This window comes from Hypomesus transpacificus, chromosome 19, assembly GCF_021917145.1.
Source record: "Hypomesus transpacificus isolate Combined female chromosome 19, fHypTra1, whole genome shotgun sequence".
Taxonomy (NCBI): domain Eukaryota; kingdom Metazoa; phylum Chordata; class Actinopteri; order Osmeriformes; family Osmeridae; genus Hypomesus; species Hypomesus transpacificus.
The window spans coordinates 7182736-7204911 of NC_061078.1; the positions used below are offsets into that span (position 1 = coordinate 7182736).

Consider the following 22176-nt stretch of genomic DNA (forward strand, 5'->3'; position numbering starts at 1 on the left):
TTCTAAGGATTTTGAAATTTTCGAAGCTCTGCAGATGCTGCATAGTTGTATAGATTACTTCATGTGTCAGGCTAGCTCTTTATTTGTTAAGACTGGGTCTAGGTTAGGTTTGTTTGGGGCTGGTCTTTGTGTCTTTGGCTCACTCTTCAAACACTGCTCCAAAGACAAGGTGAAGAGTGGGGTAGAAAGGGCACAAGGTAAAGGGGTAGGGGGGAGGGAGGGAGACGGGGGGGAGGAAGATAAATCGGGGGGAGGGAAGGAGCGGGGACCAACACACACACATACCTCTACCTCACTCTCTCTGCCTCAAAGAACGGAACTCATTTGTTTTTTTCTCCCCCCCTTTCTCTGCCTCCCTCTCCCCCTCTCTCAGGAGGAAGATGGAGCCAAGCCCAAGACTCTCTCCTCTCAGAAACTCTCCCCCAAGTGGTGTTTCCTGGACTGTGAGTAGAACCCACTCTAGGCCTCCTAATCTCCTCTCCTGTCGTCCCCTCTTTTCTCCTCTCCTCTCGTCCCCTCTTCTCTCCTCTCCTCTCGTCCCCTCTGTTCTCCTCTCCTCTGCTGTAGTTCAAGGGGCTAAGGTGGAGCCATAGTGAAAGTAGAGACCTTGTAAGGGATCAGATCCACGATCAGCAGGATTCAGAGGCTTTAGCCTATCCCCCCTCCGTTCAAGATGTACCGTGGGAGCTTCAGAGCTGCACACGCCAGGATCACCAGGCTAAGCCCGCAAGATTCCCAGCTCCTTCTCCCAGGGTCGTTTGAACAAACAGGCTGTGTTGTGGAGAGGCAGTGGAGGATATGCGGATAGGAGACAGGGGGTAGGGGATAGGGGATAGGGGGTAGGAGACAGGGGGTAGGGGGTAGGAGACAGGGGGAAGGGGGCAGGGGGGTAGGAGACAGGGGTTAGGGCGTAGGGGGCAGGGGGTAGGGGATAGGGGGTAGGAGACAGAGGGTAGGGGGTAGGAGACGGGGTAGGAGGTAGGAGAAAGGGCATGTCTTGGGGATAAGGGATAGAGTAGAGTAAATAGTGAAAGGGGAAAAGTGGGAGAGAGCTTTGCATGTAAAAAAGAACCTTCTACATGTTTCTGGGGTTGGCAGTGTAATTAGAACAGAACAGAGATGAACACCTTCTGTCATGTTTAACCCCTATAGAAACATGCTGCTAGATGAGTGGAGACATTTCTGGTACTTCACTATCAATCCATTTACAACATAAACTACCTCTAACCTCTCTGTATATCTCTTTCTGTGTCTCTTTACCCCCTCTCTCTCTCTTTCTCTCTCTCTTGGTCGGCCTCCTCTCTCCTTCCTGCTCTGTCCCTTATTAGCTCCAGAACAAGTAGCCTCCAGCTGAGTGTTTGAGTGATGGCTTCATTAATGTGACTGTGGGTCTGTTCTGTTTTATCTCTGCCCTGATGCAGTAGATCACACTGAGCTAGATTGTATCTAATATACCAGCTATACACACTGGCTGGCTGGCTGGCTGGCTGACTCATCGAAAGACCTCAAACCTGAAAATCTATTTAAAATTAATCAATTGGACATCAAATTGAATCCAGTCATGCTGTGTATTCTGTTGCACAGAGCTGTCCTTTGATGGACACACACACAGAGCACACACACACTTTGTCTCACATCTCAACAAGGGAGCAGGGCTGAACAGGCTCTGTTAGATTACCCTTTTAGAATGTAAGAGTAGTTCCTGTCCCTGGATGCATTATAAAATGAATGGTGGTTTTAATGAGTATGCTGATATGATGTGCTGAGCTCAGTGCGCTGAGACCACAGCCCTGCTTCTCTTTTCTTCTGCTCTCTCCTCTCTTCTCTCCTCTCTCTTCTCCTCTCCTCTCTCCTCCACTCTCCTCTCCTCTCTTTTCTCTCCTCTCTCGTCTCCTCTCTTCTCTCCTCCACTCCCCCCATCCATACCCCAAGTCACTGGGCCAATTATGCCCCTTTAACGGTACTAGTTCGAGTTATTATGCAGGCCCCCCATCCCTGTGTTTAACTCTGTGTGACAGCAGCATGGACTGCTGCCTGGGCATGGTCTATAATCAGGTCACTGCTCTGATGGTGCCTGCACAGTCTCAACAACTTTCTGGCCTCATTAGAACCCTGCTTGTGTATGTGTGTGTGTGCTTTCATGCTCTGAAGGGTTTGGCCATCTAACATACTGCACTGGATCTGACACATTGCCGTATGTGTAAGGTAGAACCATGTCTAACTTCCTGTCTCACTTCCTGTCCACTGTCCAGCCACCACTGCAGACCGCTTCTACAGGATAGACCGGGCGCAGGTCAGTGCAGTAGAATACACAGGAAACCACACAACAGTCCACAAGACAGCCACATGTTCACCAATGTATTCCAAATATATGGGTATATATCCTTACTAAAGGTGTGTGTGTTTATGTGTGGTTGCGTGTCTGTGTGTGCATGCTCTCTGTGTGCGTGCATGTGTGTGTGTGTGCACGCATCTGTGTGTGTGTGCGTGTGTGTGTGTGCGTGTGTGTGTCCACGATCAGGAGCACCTTAACTACGTGACGGAGATCTCCCAGGACGAGCTGTTTATCCTGGACCCTGAGCTGGTTGTCACGGAGACAGTGAGCACGTCGCCAGGGATGCCTGACCTGGTGGACTCCTCCTCCTCTGCCGCCAACGCCAGCACCATGCGCAAGTTTGCCTTCCCATCATCCTCTTCTCCTCCCCCGTCGCCGGTCGCCCCCAGGTAACCCAACACACCACTATACAACACTCTACAACTTTATTAACACTTTCTCTGTATTAACTTTATTAACACTAACTGCACCAACACTACACGTTGTGATTGACATCACCATACAATAGCCTGTCACTTTGCTGACCGCACAGAGATCACTTTAATTGGTATCCTGCTATGACTGCAGGTTAGGAACTGCTGCATGAGGAGCTAAAGGTTTCACTGCCTTGGTGTGGAAGGGGGGATGAGAGAGAGACTAGGGTGAGAGAGGGAGGGGTGGTGAGATGGTGGGATAGAAGAAGAGAAAGAGCGAGAGTGTTGAGAGTAAGAGTGTGAGAGAAAGAATGAAGTCTCTAATAGTTCTTGGATGTGGAGAACTGTGTGTGTGTGTGTGTGTGTGTGTGTGTGTGTGTGGGTGGGTGTGTGGTGGGGGGTTATGACAGTTTCAACTAGCTCATTCATAATCAGAACAGAGCACCCAGAACCCATGAACACACACAAACACACACACACACACACACACACCATTACCTACCGTCAGATCAACACTATAAAACATTTAAACCCCCTCCTTCACTATCCTGCGCCCTCCTCTGCACCTTCCTCTTCCCTCTCTCGCTTCATCCAGAAGCTCACCGGCTTTACCAGAAATGACTAAATGTAAATGTACCAGAAGCTCTCAACTCATCCAACTTTACCACTCCCCCCTTTTCCATCTCGGATCTTTCTAGTCCTAATCAGGAAGTAGTAGTGTGTGGTTCAGCCTTTCTCACCTGCCCTCTGCTACTCTCAGAACTAGTCTTCACAAGGCGTTGGAAGCATCCTCTCCAGTGAACGTGCCAGACACCTAAAGCACTAGAGTCTGCTTCTTTATTCACATCAAATACACATGCCGCTCTACTCCCTGGGATCATGTGTTCACACCCAGGCACACACACACACACATACTGAATATACACACATCCAGGGTTGTGTTCCCATGTTCACTATCAGCCAATTGAAGCTCAGCGCTATTGTTAAAATCATGCTAAGGTGCCATAGCTCAGTCTATTATGGCCTGGATTTGCTGTGTGTGTGAACTTTGAAGCAGAGTACCATTAGCAAGCTGTTGACTTGAGTTTGAAACTGAAGCCCTGATCACTGCCCAGTGCCCACTGTGGGTGCTGTGTGTGTGTGTCTGTGTGTGTTTGTGTGTGTGGGTGCGCATGTGTGTGGATGTCCATGTGTGTGTGCTCTCTGCTCTAACGGCTGAGGGTTAGATGAGATCTGGATAACGCTGTCTTAACTCAGCCTTGAAGAGGAGGGAGAGGGGAGGAAGAGGGTTAGGAAGGGGGGATAGAGGAAGAGTTGTGTTGAAAGATGTTCAAGGACTCAACCTCAGCTACAGTTCCTCTTCTAATTTCTTTTCTTCTCTCCTTCCATTCCCAATGACCATTTGGCTCTTCTTTCTGCTCCTTCCTTTTACTCCTCCTCCCTTTCACTCTCACCCCCCCCCCCCCTGTCCCTCCCCTTGTGCCCACCCAGTCCCTGCAGCCCCCACTCTGATGGGGAGGCCCAAACCCTGCGCCACAGGAGAACAGTGTTCTCCTCTTCCAACTCCAGCTTCCCTTTCCCTGTCAAGAAGAGGTAGACCTGTCCTCGCTCTCCTCTGCTCTGCTCTTCTTATCTCCATCACTCACTGCTGCACCTCTTCCCTCCTTCTTCCCACTCTCTCACTCACTATGCAAAGCTTGGGCTTTTTCTCTACTTCCAAACTCCTCCTCTTCTCTCTTTTTCACTCTCAATGCTAATCTCTCCTCCTCTCTCCTCTCCTCTCCTCCTCTCTCCTGTTCTTTCCTCTCCTCTCCTCCTCCCCTCTTCTCCTCTCTTCTCCTCTCCTCTCCACTCCTCTCAGTTCTGTGTCCTGTTTCTTGAGTCCTAATGTGTCAGCACAGTGTCAGATATGTGCTCTTATCCTCTAGTTATGTGTTGTGTTTTGTTACGTCTGTGTGTGTGTGTGTAGCTATGTTACCCAACCTGTCACGCTCCCAGCAATGATCTGTGGCTCTTACTGTTCTATTCTCATCACCGCAGAAACGGCACACTGAGCGTTGCCGGGGTGATGGCTGATATTTGAAATGCTAAATTGAGTGTGTGGGAGTGGGGAGGAGGGTTGAGGGGAGTGTGGAGGCGCAGGGAGCAAAGATCTCAAGAGTCGATGTGTGAATCAACTTCCTGCAGCAAATATAACTTCCTGTCCTGTATGCTACCCACAGCTCCTCCGCCCAGGGGTCAGGGGTCAGGATACTTGGTTACACACACATCACGCACACCCTTTCTACAGAAGGCAGTAATGATCCTGGACTGGACTCTTTGTGTTTGTATAGTCACGATACAAGATGAACTGATATCAGACACCTGTCCTAACCTCCTTCTCATTTGATGAGAGGTGTTTGCACATTAAAAAGAGAGATCCCTGTTTAATACTCTCAGGCCGGAATATTATGCATGTAGTATCTGTTCTTCTTTAGTAAGATTAATAATAATAATGTATTCATTTAGCAAAACCCTCTTGTTTGATTCAATGTAAAGTACAGGGGGATTGAACCTCCGACCTTTTGATCTGCAGTCAAGTCCTCTAACCACTTTAGTCAAGTGCTCCTCCCCTTCTCCCCCAACTGGAACTGCAAAGTTTCTTTCTCACACGCACATCTTCAGCTCATATATTTTCTCCCTGTAGACACCATCTGTGTTCAACTGAGTGGAGCTGTGCAATGGATACCTCCAGAGATTTCCGTTTTCTCTCATCAAACACACACACTCCTTCTCTTTCTCTCCCCCCTCTCTTTCTCTCTATCTCTCTCTCTCTTTTTCATCTGCATGTGCATCAATGCCCAGTAATAAGAATGCCACCTACTAACTAATGCCCCCCCCCCCAGGCTGGTGGACCCTCCCGGCCAAAGGAAAAGGGTCTCCAGTGACAGCTCTCTGGCCGAAGCTCTGGCACTCAGCGACGCCCTGCGCTCCACTAAACCTGCCCTCACCAGGTGAGAGGAAGGGACAGGTGGACATATCAAGCGTACCTTGATCAACCTGTCGAAGTAGACAGCCAAATACAGCAACAAGGACAGTTAGAGCAGAGATCCAATCTGACAGTGATGGAATAGGAGGGAGCTGGAGAGAGAGATAATTGTGTCAGGGTGTGTTTAATATCATTCTCCACACCACCTCCCTCCAGAGAAGACTCTGCTGTGAAATATAACAATGTTAGACAGCTCTTTGATATCACTGACACACCACTGAAACCAAATGCTGTCTGCACTGTCCACTCTGGACGCTGAGAGTGTGTGTATGTGTTTGGTTGTTAGCTCTGACAGCAGCGTACACAAAGTTTTCAGTCTGCAGATTGTACTGTACATCATTGTGCATCACAATCTGGCAACAGAACCTTCTAGAATACCTTCAGATCTGGAGCATGTAGAGACCCTTGTGCTTAAGTGTGTGTGTGCGGTGTGCCTTTGTGCTGTCTGTGCGTTCTTAGTACAGTTCACCTTTCTGTTGGTGGTGACATCACTATGTTTAACTGTTGATTTGGATGGGTGTTTTTAGTGGATTCTTTTTGTGTCGCCATTGTTGCATTTTTGTTTTCTGTGAGCCATTGTTGCATTAGAATGTCTGTCCTCATATGTCTGTGTGTATATGTGTGTGTGTGTGTGTTGTTTGTCTTAAAGGGCGGGGTGTGTCCATCGGTCAAACACGACCGCTGCTGATTTCAAACCAACACTGAGGTGAGACATGATCCCTTCCTTTGGCTTGTCTTTCTCCCTCTGTCTCTCTCTGTCTGTCTCTCCCTTTCTGTCTCTCCCTCTCTAGCTCTCCCTTTCTGTCTCTCCCTGTCTGTCTCTGCCTGTCTGTCTCTCCCTCTGTCTCTCCCTGTCTGTCTCTCCCTCTCTGTCTCTCCCTGTCTGTCTCTCCCTCTCTGTCTCTCCCTGTCTGTCTCTCCCTGTCTGTCTCTGTCTCTCTGTCTCTGTCTCTCTGTCTCTGCCTGTCTGTCTCTCCCTGTCTGTCTCTGTCTCTCTGTCTCTGTCTCTCTATCTCTCCCTGTCTGTCTCTCCCTGTCTGTCTCTCCCTCTCTGTCTCTGTCTCTGTATCTCTCCCTGTCTGTCTCTCCCTCTCTGTCTCTCCCTGTCTGTCTCTCCCTCTCTGTCCCTCCCTCTCTGTCTCTTCTTGTCTGTCTCTCCCTGTCTGTCTCTCCCTGTCTGTCTCTCCCTCTCTGTCTCTCCCTCTCTGTCTCTTCTTGTCTGTCTCTCCCTGTCTGTCTCTCCCTGTCTGTCTCTCCCTCTCTGTCTCTCCCTCTTTGTCTCTCCCTCTCTGTCTCTTCTTGTCTGTCTCTCCCTGTCTGTCTCTTCCTGTCTGTCTCTCCCTGTCTGTCTCTCCCTCTCTGTCTCTTCTTGTCTGTCTCTCCCTCTCTGTCTCTCCCTCGCTGTCTCTCCCTCTCTGTCTCTTCCTGTCTGTCTCTCCCTGTCTGTCTCTCCCTGTCTGTCTCTCCCTCTCTGTCTCTCCCTCTCTGTCTCTTCCTGTCTGTCTCTCCCTGTCTGTCTCTCCCTGTCTGTCTCTCCCTCTCTGTCTCTTCCTGTCTGTCTCTTCCTGTCTGTCTCTCCCTGTCTGTCTCTCCCTGTCTGTCTCTCCCTGTCTGTCTCTCCCTCTATGTCACTATTTCTCTCTCCTCTCCCGATCGATACCCTTAATATGTCCATGTAGAGAGTAGACCAGGTGATAGAGGCTGTATGTCCCTCGTGACCTCCTGTTCCCAGTCAAGGCAGGCAACGCTAACCAGAAGCTGGCATGCAGTTGCTAACTGAGCCATATGGTACAAATCACGCACACACACACACACACACAGTCACACGCATGCACAGTTCAGTCACTAAAGATTAGCCACTTCTAGCGCTACAGCCCCCCCCCCCCCCATGCCCCTGTCTCTATCCCCCCCTCTGTGCCTCTGCGTGAATGTGTGTTAGATTAACTGTGTCCAGACAGACACTGGATCAGACGAGGAAATAACCACACTAGACTTCCTGGGGAACTTAGGGTTAAGTATGTGTGTGTGTTTGTTTGTGTGTGTGCGTGAGAGAGAGAGAGAGAGACAGAAAGAGAGAGAGAGAGAGAGAGAGAGAGAGAGACAGAGAGACAGAGAGAGAGAGAGAGAGAGAGAGAGAGAGAGAGAGAGAGAGAGAGAGAGAGAGAGAGAGAGGGGAGGGGGCGGGAAAGGGCGGTTTATGGTTGGTATCTTAATTTGTGTGTTTGTGAGTGCCAGTGAATATTTATGTGTGAGAGAAAAATCATTGAGGACAAAGAATGGAGTCAGAAAGAGGGGGAAGTGGTGAGCTGTTTTAGTTGCACACACACGTCTTATCCCTTCCTACGAGGGGACCCCTGGAGAAACACACACACACACGCACACACAAACACAGAGACAACAAGGCAGACAGACAGACTCTGGAGGGTAAAGTGACCAGACCTCTTCTCCACTGAGACCCTGAAGCTAGTTTCCACAGGCCAACTTTATCTTCTTCATTCCTACTTTTTCTCTCTGCTTTACTGGAATGGATCTTTGTTTTGGAACCCCGACCCTGACTCTCAGGTGTGTGTGTGTGCATAGTTAGTGTTTTATGTAATACTAGGTCTGACTTCAGTTCTTTGTCTCCTCAGGCCACAGAAGGCTCCTCTCTGCAGCACAGACAAAGGTAAACACTCCTCTCGTCTTTGTATGTGTGTGCTTGTGTGGAGGTTAACAGCAGAATCATTAGCTATCCCGGGACTAGATTCTAACTGTAGGGTTCTACTGTAGAGTTGATGTACTAACAAAAGGGTTCTAACTGTCTAGGGTTCTAGACCTGTAGTTGTAATAGGAGGGTTTTAACAATTGGGTTCTAGAACGGGATTAGAACAGGGGGTTTCAAGAGCTGTAAAGTTTTAACAGGGAAGTTGTAACAGTAGTTCTATAACAACAAAAAGGTGAGGTGAGGTGTTTGTATATTGTTTGAGCTTAGGAGATTTAAGAAGGTTTTGGTGGGGGTCACTATGGAGACAGATGGACAGACCAGGGGGATCAAATAATCATCTTCAAAGGTCAGACAGGATCTTACGCTATACTCACAGACCTAGTACACCCCCCCCCCCACACACACACACACAGACATGGCTCCTACACACACTTATGTGATTAACTGTCTTCATTAGAGCGTCAGAGTGGGTCTGGGAGTAGCTGTCACTGAGCTGCAGAGTGATTTCCCTCGACGGACCCAGTTATGATGAGCAGCATGACAACAACCATCTAACATGTCCCATGCAGGAACCCTTACTGTGCTGCCTCCAGAGGCTGCCTCATTATCAATATGGCTGTCCATGAAACACATGAGTCATCTGCCTCCGTCTCATTATCTAATTTCTCTCTCTCTCTTTCTCTCTCCTCCTCTCTCTCTCTTTCTCTCTCCTCCTCTCTCTCTCTCTCTTTCAGTGTCTCCAGAGATGGTGGTAGAATGTGTGAAGAAAAAGGACCATCAAAAGGTGAGTAAATGCTCAATGATTATGTTCTCTTTTTGAACAAATACCTCTTTGCAGTGCAGTCATTACCTGCTTATTATCTGCTGTGGTGCTATGATACTGTGTGATACAACAAGCTAACTCTTCCCTTTCCCCTCCTCCTCCTCCCCCCTCCTTTCCTGCAGCTAAGAGAGTTGCACCAGCAGGGGGCGGACCTCTCAGTCCAGGACCAATCAGGTTGCACCCTACTGCATCATGCCGTCTCCACAGGCAGCAAGGACACCGTCAGATATCTGCTAGACCACGGTACCACAATACATCTAAACACAATCTCACAATGTGCTCCTTCACAACCATCTTAAATGTTATTACTGCAATACATAGGGCAGTTAGAAGTCCTTTTTTGGTAGATTGGGTTTTTCCACAGTCCTTGTCTTGCTGTTTGTTCTCATTGTGTGTATAGGTGTTTGTGTGTGTGTGTGTGTGTGTGTCTGTGAGATAGATAGAGAGAGAGAGAGAGAGAGAGAGAGAGAGAGAGAGAGAGAGAGAGAGAGAGAGAGAGATTGCAGGCAGCATATTGGCTTTGTTGCCAATTACTCTGGGCTGGGCAGAGTGCAGTGGCTCTATTGACTGAGTAAACTGGTCAGGTCTTTATGGTTCTGTGTATGAAGGACTATATAGAAAGTGTTTGTCGTAACCTTGGAGCTTTAGTGTGTTGTTGACTCTGTTATCTCTCCATCTCCTCCAGTCCCTTCAGATATCCTGGACATGGCAGAGAAAGAACAGTAAGCCACTGTCTCCACTCACCGCACCTGCAGACTCCTTCCTTGGAGGAGCAAAATGTTAACCTCATGTCATTAGTGATAAAAGATTCACATATGTGAATTCCCTGTTTCCCCAGCGGGGAGACTGTGCTCCACCGGGCTGCCTCTCTGGGTCAGAGGACCATCTGTCACTTCCTGGTGGAGGCTGGAGCTTCTCTCATGAAGACAGACCTGCAGGTGACCACCTCCCTTCATGTCTCCATCCATCCCTTTCTACTGCCCCTCCATTCATCCCCTCTCTCAACCTTCCGCAAGTCTTTTTCCCTCCTTTGTCTCTCTGTCCTTCTCTCCTCATGAAGACAGACTTTCAGGCGACTACATCTCTCTATCCCTACATCCATCTCATCCCCCTCTCCGTGTTTATCTTTCGGCCTCTTGTTCTCTTTCTGGTCACTTATGAAGACAGAACTTCAGGTGACGGCAGCCCTCTATCTCTCCATCCATCCCTAGTCGTAGCTCACTAGCTCCCCATCTCTCTCCCCTGGGCAGATATTACCCTGGAGTAGGTGCTGGTTAGAGGAGAGAGCAGCAGAAGCGAGAAGGAAGGAGGAGGGGAGAATGGAGCAATGGAGAGAAGGAAGGAGGGGAGGGGAGATAAGAAGAGGGGAGAAGAGAAGGGAAAGAGAGAAGAGGAGAGGAGTGTTTTCACCCTCCCTGTCTGTCAGCTCTGTCTCTCCAGGGATGATAAATGTTCTCCATCAGGGAGAAGTGTAATGTTCAGGAGGAGCAATCCTGATTCATCACCTCTGGCCTTGAGATGCTGCTCAGCCTCCACTTCTTCCTTCTCTCCTCCTCTCCAACGTCTCTCCCTCGTTCGTTGGCTCCCCCTTCTCCACGCTTCCTCTCTCCGTCTCTCCCCTCCAGCTCTCCGTCCGTTTATCACTCTCTCTCACCATCCATCTGGCCTTGAGAACATCATCCATCGCACCTCTGCTGCATTCTGTCTTTGTGTCTGGGTATCGTGCTCTCTTACTTTAGCCCCTCTCCCTCCCTGGCTCGCTCTCTTCCTCCTCTCTCCATCCTGTCTGTACTGTAAAGACAGCTGCCGTTGTTCCATCCGTGAGGCTGGATTGTACAGTATAGGAGCTCCCAGTGGATTCACCACACTGTGACTAGACCAGTCTAGTCCCTGGACAGTTGTAAGAGTAAGGTCGAGGTAAATGCAGACCAGCGAGTGATTAACACTCAGAACATTCTGGCAATTGATCTACCTGAAAACATACAAATAGAAGAACAAACCGTCAGATAATGTGTTACTGCATTTCTCAGACTGAATGCAATTAGCGTGTGTTGTTTGTCTGTTTATACTGATGTTGAAGTTTCTTTTTTCGGAATATTGAAGGTTGTCTATTCCCAGACTGTCACCCTGCTGTTTGTATGGCAGTAATTACATGCTTATTAGAACAAAAATAACGAGGTCACAGATATTTAAAACTGAATCCTCTTCTAAGCCCAGTAAACTCATTTGAGAATCGAACTGGTTGCTGTATATACGTAGGGCCAGCCTGGCTACAATTGGAACAGAGCAGAGACTGGATGTGTGACTGACCCCCTCCCCCCCCCCCCCTCCAGGGTGATACTCCTAAACACCGAGCAGAGAAGGCGCAGGACTCTGAGCTAGCAGCCTACCTGGAGAACAGGCAGCACTACCAGATGATCCAGAGAGAGGATCAGGAGACAGCGGTGTGACCCCTGGCCCTGGAGCTGTTAACCTACCTGGGGCTGCATCAGCCCCCTTCCCCCTCAACCTGTCACCCCTGACCCCAATCCCATGCCCCCTGTGCCATACCGACAGCAGCCAATCAGCCAGGAGGTTCTGAGGGAACAGAGGCCTCCCCTATGGGAGAAAGACCCCCTGCGGTGGCAGACTGACAAAGCTCCACCCTCTGTGACACTCGGACAGCTGACCTGGTCTACGCACTGCCAAGCCTGTCTGTCTGCCTGTGTACCTGTCTGTCTCTCTGTCTATGTACCTGCCTGTGTCTGTTTTTCTGTCTGCCTGTGTACCTGTCTGTCTACCTGTATACTTGTCTGTCTGTCTGCCTGTGTGCCTGCTTGTCTGTCTGGATCACTGGATCTCTGTCTCAGATGTCCTGCATCTGTTGTCTATTCTGTCGTCTAAGCAACCAACCAACAAATCACCTTGGTGTTCTGAGGTTCACTTCAGTAATGTGACTGCTTGCTGATCAACCTGGTTTTCTGACCCCTTGGTGACCTATGACCCATAGGGTTCCCTTTGACCCCTGGAGAGTCACTGCCAAGCTGTCTTCTACTGCTACTTGTCTTGTTATGAAAATATGCAGAAATGTACTGTACTTTGGGGTATGAGGTGTGTTTGTGTGTGTGTGCGTGTGCGTGCGGTTGTATGTCTGTGTTCACAATGCAGTTCCAATTGCCTTGATTTTTTTCTCTTATTGGCTGTTTAATTTTTGTCGTAGAGTGTATTTTAGACATTATACTAATTACGTAACTTTTTTAAACTGATTGATGTTTATAATTTATATATAATAATTATTCTTAACATGTTTGTGTTTGCTAATAATTTCCCAGAGATGTTTCATACTTTGTGTTTTATTCTTCTCTATTACACATTCATTCACCGCACACACACACACACACACACACACACACACACACAAACACCAACACACACAGTTTTGTTCAGCTCACTGTGTTCTCACTGTCTAAAGGCACAGCTAAACACAAAGGATTTTTTTTTCTTTTGTGAAATTGTGGATTCTAATTATTTTGAATAGTTGTAATCTTTGTTAAATAACTATGACTGTCCATTTGACACAGAACTTTGAATTAAACTGTTATAAAGAAGAAATGTAAATGTTATAATTTTTGGGTATAGAATACATGTACTCTAATTGAAGTGGTATAACTAGTTAGCTAGACATGCTTAAAACTAACCATAGTCAAAAGGTCAACTATGGTTGGACAAGTAAAATGTTATAGACTTTCCTAGTCAGTAAAATGGCTGTTTCATTTTAATGTTCTCATTGTCACCATGTAGACCTCGTAAACTTCTGACCCCAATGTGTGTCAGAGCCTTGACGATCAACTAAAGCATCTCCACCATCTCACGAAGTCTGCTTAGCTCAGTGCCTTCAACCAGAGCTAACATTCTAGAATGTACTGGAATTCTAGAATATACTTGCAGTACAGAATGTACTGTCTCTCTAGAATATGAAAGCATTCTAGAAGGTACTGTCTAACAGCCTACAGACACACCTGACTGTATGATAGTTTTGACATATTGTCTACCACTACTGTACTGCTACTACTGCTTTCTCTGGTGCCATAACATTTGTTAGATAGGAAAGATAGAGGGATAAAATGAAGAGAAGGAGGAGCAGGGAAGAGGGGGAGAGTGATGAATGGAGGAGTGGAGGGAGGAGTAGTGTACAGAGAGTTTGTGGGTCTGCTGTAACAGATGTAACCCTGAAACAGCCTTCCAGTGTCTCCACCTCCACCAAGACTCCTCATTGTGGTCTACTGCATCCTCCAGGTTCTCTACATACAGAGCATTCTACATCCAGTTAGGTTCGCAAATAATTATTTCCTTATGGTTTTCATCTGACTTTATGAAATAGAAAGTGCTCTATTGACAGACAGGCAGACAGATAGACAGACAGGACCAGAGTGTGTGTGTGTGTTACTATAATTGCAGGATATGTGCTTTATTTTGAGTTGCTGTGCAATTCAGGGTAGGATAATCTATACATCCCCTTTTTGAATATTGTAGAGTTTTACCATGATTGTGCAATATGCATTTTTGATGTTTGAGAAATATTGAATCTTGATATTTCTTCTTGTTTTCTAAAACTATTAAAAAAAGATGGTCCTGGCGTGCTGTACTGCTGTGCAATGTTGGCGATATCAACCTGTGTATTTGCTACTCTGCTGACGTTATTGTCTGCTTGGACTGAATAATAAATAATGGTACTTAAACAGACATGAGGTTTACTTTCATCTTCCTTCTGATGATTGTTGTTTTTCTCTATATTTCTCTCATCTCTCCCTCTCCATCTCCACCCCCATCTCTCCATCTCCCCCCCATCTCTCCATCTCCACACACACATACACTCCTTTGTTTCTCAAACCCTGCAGGCACTATAATCTTTGGTTCTCAGCTAGTGCGTGTATGTCACTATTGTGTATCATTAGTTGTGTGTGTGTGGGTGTTTTGGGAGGCATTATGCAGCAGTGCTCATGTTAGTTAGTATGGGTGGTGTTTCTGCTCCTTGCTGTGTCACTGTGGTACATGCTGTCTTGGTGAGACAGCTCTGTGCTCAGCTTATCCCAAACTCAGATATCAGCAATGATAACAGCTTGTCCTGACAACGTGCCGAATGAGTCATCGGCAAATAGCTGAACATGAAACACGACAGAAGACCACTTAACTTCTATTCTGTAAGTCATAAATACTGAAGCTATTATAAACACCAGTGGTATTGGTCTCCACTTCTACACCTGTTTGTTTTGTGTGTGTGCATGCATATTTATGTCCACAGAATGTTTTTCTGGTCTCTGTATTTCTCTAGAACTTGCAGGCAGTCAGACGTCTTGTGTTCTGCTACTGTATGTTCTAGAATGTTGTCCTGGTTCTGCTACTGTATGTTCTAGAATGTTGTCCTGGTTCTCAGAGTTTAAGCTATTGATCCTGCTTAAACCGACCCTTGAAGAGGAGTCAGACAGGTACATACTCCCACAGTATTTATAGCCCAGCTGATGAATCGCATCCTGCTTGAAATACAAACCGGTATAACCACCTGAAACTTCTGTTAGAAAATTAACACAATGGGTGAACCTCAAGCATGTAGCTTACCTATCCCATCTGTCTGTACAGTTCAATACGTTAGATAGGCCAACTGGCTCACTGACGAACTGCAAAACACACTGCATTTAAACTATGAATGTAATTATTTGTCACAATCCACAATCAGAGAAAGGTTACACAGGCTATATACCATGATGATTAGTGGAAATTAATTTCACGCGGACGACTGATGTCACGGAGTACGATTTAAAAGTGTCGCTAATGAGACCAGCTCAAACTAGTTCTTGCGGGACAAAGGAGGGGCAGACAGACAGAGTGTAGCGGGCTGGGGGGCTGCGCAGAATCAAACACAACCCCGAGGTTCAGAACGCAACCTCCATCTCTCTCACCAAGAAACACCAGCGGGAAAAAAACAAGTAGGTTTCTTCATTCATTTGTGGATTGTATGTTTGAGTCATTTTATTTAAAACTAATCCTAATCGTTTACCAAAATGTGATTTATTTTATATTAAATAAACACCGTGGCTTATCACCTTCTGGGAGAGCCGTGCGTAAATCCTCAGCGTCAGCACTGATCGTGATTGGGGTTTGTTTTCGTTTGTTGTTGATCGGTTGTTTTCTAATTCATGTGTTTGATGCTTTCTGACGGAACCACGTATCCTGCTGTGTGCAGCACTGGAAACAAAAGCCACTTGGTTGATGGAAACTGAACTTTTCTGTACTTTAGAATGTGCGTAAAGTATCCAGCGTCAACTACATGCAGTACGTGTCACTAAGCAGACATTCAACTTTATTTTCAACGGTGTGTCTTCATAGATTGAAGTAAATGTTATTTAGTTATTTAGTTCTTGATTTTGCTTGGTCTCGGTCACTTAATAGTAGGTAAGTGCCCTAGAGAACTGGTGTGCGAGTTAGGCGGCCAACTAATCCCCAGTCGTGACGCTGTCCATTGGGCCTTATCTCACACCAATGTACGATGGGCAGCTGTTGCTATGATACAGGCCTGCATAGGGAATATTCTGGTCTGCCCGTGATTCAGTCCCAACACAATCACTGCACTACACTACACAAATGCAGCGCAGTGTTAGAGCTCAGTTTGGTGATCTCTGTCTTGGCCTCCTGTCAACCATCAGCCGTGCGGAGGTGGAACCAGACAGGTTCCAAGAAGCTGGGCAGTTGGGAGTCACCCGGCAGTTTCTTATATTAAATACAATTATTTTACATAATTGACCCAACTCTTACATCATTTACCCGACCCATTGATACTATTGTAACCTCCTACTGCCCCCTTTCTAAATTACCATACTCCCTAACCTCTTCTCCAAACCCCTTTTGTCTATCTTTAAGAATATGGATAGTAGAAGTGTGTTACCCCAGCCAGACAGTCAGAGGAGAGCAAGAGTTACTGTTCTACTGTTCTAGTTGACTGGAGTGTCTGACCTCCTCCAGCCAAGTGCCAACCAGTAATGACTGTGTCTGGGTCTTGGAGATGGTTAGTGGTATCAGAGTTCTTTCCTTAATTATCTCCTATCAGGGTTTGTCAGTGTAGTCGAGTGATGCTGTGCATGTTGGGTAATTACTTGTTCAGAAGTGCAGGCAACCAATCACATCTGCTCCCTTGCCCTCTCTAGGCTGGCTATAACCAGTCAGACATCTTCAGCTGATGGGCCCCGCCCCCTGAGAATGTTTAAGGAACTGACCCTTGACCCGGGTCTGTGTGCTGAGAGGGAGTAGTTCTTCTTTTCTGAGTTAATGATTCTTTTTTCTACTCCAACCTCTTCTCCTCTCCTTTCCTGTCATTTCCCCAGTAGAGTTAGTAACAGTATGTTATAGACTCTTGTCAGAGATAATAAGAAGACGAAAATGTATGTTGCTGTAGCTGTTGTTGTTTTGTTTTTGAGGAAGATTTTGGGGCTGGGTGGATCTTGAGCGATGGGGGTGGGTTAGAAGAGGGGGAGAGAGAGAGAGAGACAGAGAGGCAGAGAGGGAGAGAGGGAGAGAGGAAAGGAGGGGGCTTCTGAGTTTGTGTGAGTTTGGCAGATGGACCTTCAGGCAGTGGCACAAACAATCAAAGCGGAGAGAACCAGCTTGTGAATAAAAGAGAAGAGTTGGAGAGAAGAGGAGCTGTGTATTCAGCCAGGTGGTTTAGCTCCGCTGAGGGGTCTGAGGCTGCAACCAGAGCTGTGTTTCTACAGCAGCACAGTGGCACCCGACTCCTCCATACTGGTCTGAAGTACCATAGCAACTTACTGAGAATGTTACATGCTACAGGAAATATCGATTCTTCTGAGAATGTTGAGTGTCTGTGACTGTGATCTGAGTGACCTGCTACCTGTAAGTTGTTTCACCACGGCTGTCGTCTCAACTGATAGGGCTTGCTATCTCCTCTCACGTGGGATCTTAGGTCATTGGAGTCCATGTTTGTAGTCCATGACTGTAGTCCATGTTTGTAGTTCTAACTGAAGTGAACTTCTGACCAGACAGCCCATCAGCCATGTTGTTGACCACATGAACCACAGAGTCGCCCTTAGAAGTAGGACAGGAAACTCTCTGGCTTTGTTATCTGCAAGGGCACACACGCACACACATGATCCCACACACATTTGCACACACAGACACACACACACACACACCCTGGCCCTGAAGCCTCAGTGTTGGTCGTGGGTGGAGTTCTGTTTCACGGTCACTGGCTTCTATCAGAGGATCAGGAATGTTGCTTTGTGGTTAAGAGGTCTTCAGGCTTGAGAGGGAGAGAAAGAAAGATGGAGAAGTATAGAGAGAAAAAAGAGAGGGGAAAGGGAGCAAGGAGAGACAGAAGGGTGAAGAGAGAGAAAGAGACAAGGGGTGATGAGGATACAGAGGTAGATGGGGTAGAGGATGACAGATGTATTGATGGTCTCCGGTTCAGAAAGAAAAGAGGCTTTTAAGAATATGACCTAGCCCTAAAGTTGACAGGATGTGTGTGTGTGTGTGTTGGCGTGTGTCCTTTCTAAACATCCCCATTGGTGAGGGGACTGTGAGGACACTGCTGACTGGGTAACAGGATCTGCCTGATGTACAGTAGGATATGTGGTCTCTGCCAGAGTGGCTCCATATGGTGGTCTGTCTGAGGACATGGGGTCTCTACTCTACCAGAGCCAACCCCACAGTCTTTTCAGGGCACATTCTTTAGGAATGTTGTTCCTAGAAACTGGTGTTTCTCGATTAAAGTACTTTCAGCTCAGCATGCCAAGCAAATCCAGCCTATCCATTCATCTATCCATCCCTTTCAACCATCTATCTATCCATCCATTCATTCATTCATTCATTCATGTGAGAGCCAGCGGGAGGTCTCTGTCTGAAAACCTTGCATCGGGGAGAAGAGGGGGTGGAGCCGAGGAGGAGGAGGGGGAGAGAGAGGGAAGGAAGAAGAGGAGGTGGTAGGAGAGGTGGAGAGAAGGAGGGGGTTGAAGTGTAGCAGGGCAAAGAGGATGTAGGAAAATAGAAGAGGGGGGTAAACAGGGTTGTGGTATTTGGAAGCTGTTCCACTGGGGAAGGATAAAGGCAGGCGGTGGGTGAGGGGGGGGGGGGTCTGACTGAGTACTGCCTGCCCTGACCCATCCCCCCCCCCCCCCCTCCTCAGACAAAGTGTTGCCTGGAGAGCAGCTCCACGTTTACGAGCGCTGAGGAATGTCATTGGAGCTGACTGCTGGGGCGGAAACACAGCCCTCTGCCTGAAACCCTGTCTCTAATCCAAGCAAAAACAGACAGGTTGTATAGACACAGAAAGATAGAGTGTGTGTGTATATGTGTGTGTGTACGTGCATCTGTTTGTGTACGTGTATGTGCGTAAGTGTTTATGTGTGTACATGTATGTGTGTGTGTGTTCAACACTACAGTGTATGTTCAACAGAAAGGTGTCTCCTCTCCTTGTGAGATCCAGCTCAGGTTTCTACACTCATGTCCAGGTGGGTTCCGTCTCACGGCTGTCTAAACAGTCTGAACAGATCTGTCAGAACAGAACAGAATCCTACACCGTGGTAGTTTGTCAATGCTCTGTTTAACATTTCCCAATTTTCCCAATTGGAAGACACCAATATATCACCAGGTGCACTAAACCTTTTCTGTTGTCAAACCAAGTGGTTGAGGCCTGCAGTGATGTCCAGACCCCAACAGCTTCACCACTAAAGAGTATAGAGGCCCTTACCACACACCAACACAGGACTGCTCCTTTCCTCTTTGTCACCACTGTTCTCCAAGATGGAGACTTCTCTTTCCTTGTTCCTGGTGCAGGAGGCTACAGGAAGTCAGATGCTGTGGTTGTTGTTTCTGTGGAGACCATGAGTGTTTTTGTGTTTGTGAGAGAGAGTGTGAGCAAGCGGAGAGCCGTGGTAGGTTACAACCTACTATTGATCCTGATTGGTTGGTTTTGTGTTCCTCCTCGTAGGGTCATTTGACTGGGTGAGTCATGAGAGAATGCCAAGAAATCAATGCCATCTCTCAGCTCCCACACACACACACACACTCAGACTCTTCTGTCTCTTTTTCTCTCATCCGAGAGTCAAGCCGTTCAAAAGTCTCATGTTATGGATATTGTAAAGAATCAAGAGTTTTGCTCTTGATCATTACCCCTCATGCACCTAGGCCATTAACATCCCCACAGACATTCAGCCTGTGTAACAGGCAAAGCACTGTCAACGTAACTGTAAAGGAAACTATTAATGTGACTGACAAAGTATCAGTCAAGGAGACTGGGTTTTCAAGATATCTAGGGTTTTATTGATTGGAATTATTATTGAGCTATTCAGTTTGGTATAGTACAAACTGATTTATTTTCAAAGCCAGTGATCAGACAGTGGTTGTTTAGAAGTTAGTTAGACCCAGCTGTTTTCCACTCCTGGCCTGACCCCTGACCCCTCAGCAACAGTTCCTGCAGTGGTTCCAGCTGCTCCCCTGGAGAACAGCCTGAACTCTGACCCTGCACCTCATTACAAAATTCTTCTCCCTCTCTCTCTCTCTCTCTCTCTCTCTCTCTCTCTCTCTCTCTCTCTCTCTCTCTCTCTCTCTCCCTGCTGCTTTGTCCCTCTCTGTCTGTGTTCTCCAGGATGAGGGCTGTGTTCTCCCTGGCCCTGCTGCTCCTCCTAGCCTTGATGCTCGTCTCCTCTGAGGCTGCTAGGAACAAGAAAGGTGAGCGTGCTCAGTCCTGCATTCACTTTCTGTAACTGTCAGTCACACTGTCAGGGCTGGCGTTCATTCAAAATGCCAATCTCAGAACAACCATAATCCTGCTCAGTCTCTGTCCTCCACCTGTCTCGACAACAACCACTCTACAGGACAATTAGTGTAACCAGACGTAACCAATCTGTAGCAATCCAACCTGGTTAAATATGCGTTGTCATGATTTCTACAGAGAAGGGAAAGGGCTCCAAGGGTGCCTCAGACTGTGCGGAGTGGCGCTATGGCAACTGCGTCGCCAATAACGGAGACTGTGGGCTGGGCGTACGGGAAGGGACATGTGACGAGCAGACCAGGAAGTTGAAGTGTAAAGTCCCCTGCAACTGGAAGAAGCAGTTTGGAGGTGAGAGGCTTTGATCACTGTTTCAGGTGGGCTTGTTGAGTGTGCGGGGACAATGTCATATTGAGATGCTTTATCGGTGAAACACTGACTAGCTCTGCTGGACTCTTTGGACAGTTTAATTTTGTCTTTAGATTGGAATGACAATGGCAGCGTCTTTCTGATGGTTTGATTTGGTCATTTTCCTAATTCACTTTGATTTCCGCTCTCCCCTCCTCCGCTGTCCAGCTGACTGTAAGTACAAGTTTGGCAACTGGGGAGAGTGTGACTCGACCTCCAACACTAAGACTCGTGCTGGAACCCTGAAGAAAGCTCTGTTCCATTCTGAGTGCCAGGACACCATCCAGGTCTCCAAGCCCTGCTCTCTGAAGACCAAGCCGAAAGGTGAGAGGGCGAGTCTGGGTTTGGGGGAGATAGAGATTGGAGGAGGGTGGAAGACTATGTGTCTTTCAATCCAGGGGTGTCAGGTTTAAAATCAGTCAAATGAATGTTGGAGAAAATTGGAGTAGGGTTTGCATTTAGCCAGAGTAGCAGATTGACAAAATGGCCAAGTGTGATTGATTCAGGAATAAGGTGGAGCAGTTGCAGGTCATGGGGTTTTATTTTGAGCCCAGGAATGAACATAAACCAATCATTACACACAAGACATAACTCAAAATAAACCTAGCCCTTCATTAGGGCACACAACAAAACATAACATTAATACAATAATCCACAAGGACACGGGGAGAGTGACTTAAGTACCCAGCTAATGAGGGGGGGGGGCATAACCAGGTGCAAGTAATGATTGTCCAAAACAGTCTGGGATTGGATGATTAAGGCCCAGGCGATGCTGGCTAGAAGGCTGGTGATTATAATGGCCCAAACCAGCCCGGAACAGGACGATCCTGCACAGGGTGGATTTGACACAGACATAATTGACACAATGTGCTCACTCAGGCAGTGGAAACAAAGCTGAGCTGAAAATACCAATACAGTGAATATTTGTCCGTAGTCTGCATATCTGATTCTACCATGACCTCTGGTCTTCTTTCTTAACAGGGAAGAAGGGGAAGGTGAGGGAGAACTAGAATGAAGAAGTGATCTTCGAACCAATGTCACACAACTGGAAGTAGAAGCGCTAAACTGGGATTGGTTGGATGGGTTTTACATAACTTCCTGTGTACAATATTCCTGTCACTATGTGTTTGAGTTTGGGAATTTCTATACCGTAGTTGAACAAGTCTTAAAGACGCACAGGCTTGTTGAGAATATCTTATAAGCAATAGAGGTTTGTGTGTTATTAATCCTGTATGGGCATCATGTTCTATTGCTGTGGTTTCATACGTCTCTTACCAGTATCTAGTATTTCTAACCTGAAGTGGATTCTTACTGTGTGCCAATTATTAGGAGTAGATGAATGCAAATCAACTATTTTTCTAGAAGAATGAGGATGTTCACCTCAGTGTATTATTCTATACCATATACTATACTAGTATATACTGTACTATACTATGTACTATAGTATATACTATTCTATACAATGTCTGAATATCCCCTTAAATGCAGTCACTGTAAAGAATATAGTGGTGATACTGAAGCAGTTTATACTGTCTACTTCACTTGAGGCAATGGTGTGGGTTAGTAGTAGAGTATCTGTTGAATTTACAAGCCCCATATCCACACCTCCTTTCCTTCATCCTCACCCCTGTGTATTTTGTATCTTCCATGCAATAAAGTTTCTGAGTTTAGTCTGTTGTGTGTCTGTGTGTAAAAACAACAGTGAGACTGTT

At 47.0% G+C, this 22176-nt stretch overlaps 2 protein-coding genes across 2 annotated transcripts; both read left to right on the forward strand.

Moving 5' to 3' along the window:
* Positions 1-340: 340 nt before the first annotated feature.
* Positions 341-14025, forward strand: LOC124481921 (diacylglycerol kinase zeta-like). The gene is made up of 11 exons (XM_047042212.1): positions 341-443; positions 2253-2293; positions 2522-2724; positions 5634-5741; positions 6426-6482; positions 8407-8441; positions 9215-9264; positions 9426-9546; positions 9989-10025; positions 10142-10241; positions 11637-14025. Exons 3-11 carry the CDS (start codon positions 2618-2620, stop codon positions 11751-11753), a joined length of 732 nt encoding a protein of 243 aa, XP_046898168.1. The 5' UTR covers positions 341-443; positions 2253-2293; positions 2522-2617; the 3' UTR covers positions 11754-14025.
* Positions 14026-15145: 1120 nt separating this feature from the next.
* On the forward strand, positions 15146-22134 carry LOC124482297 (midkine-B-like). The gene is made up of 5 exons (XM_047042821.1): positions 15146-15266; positions 19934-20016; positions 20240-20407; positions 20633-20788; positions 21446-22134. Exons 2-5 carry the CDS (start codon positions 19935-19937, stop codon positions 21472-21474), a joined length of 435 nt encoding a protein of 144 aa, XP_046898777.1. The 5' UTR covers positions 15146-15266; position 19934; the 3' UTR covers positions 21475-22134.
* The last annotated feature ends 42 nt before the right edge of the window (positions 22135-22176 follow it).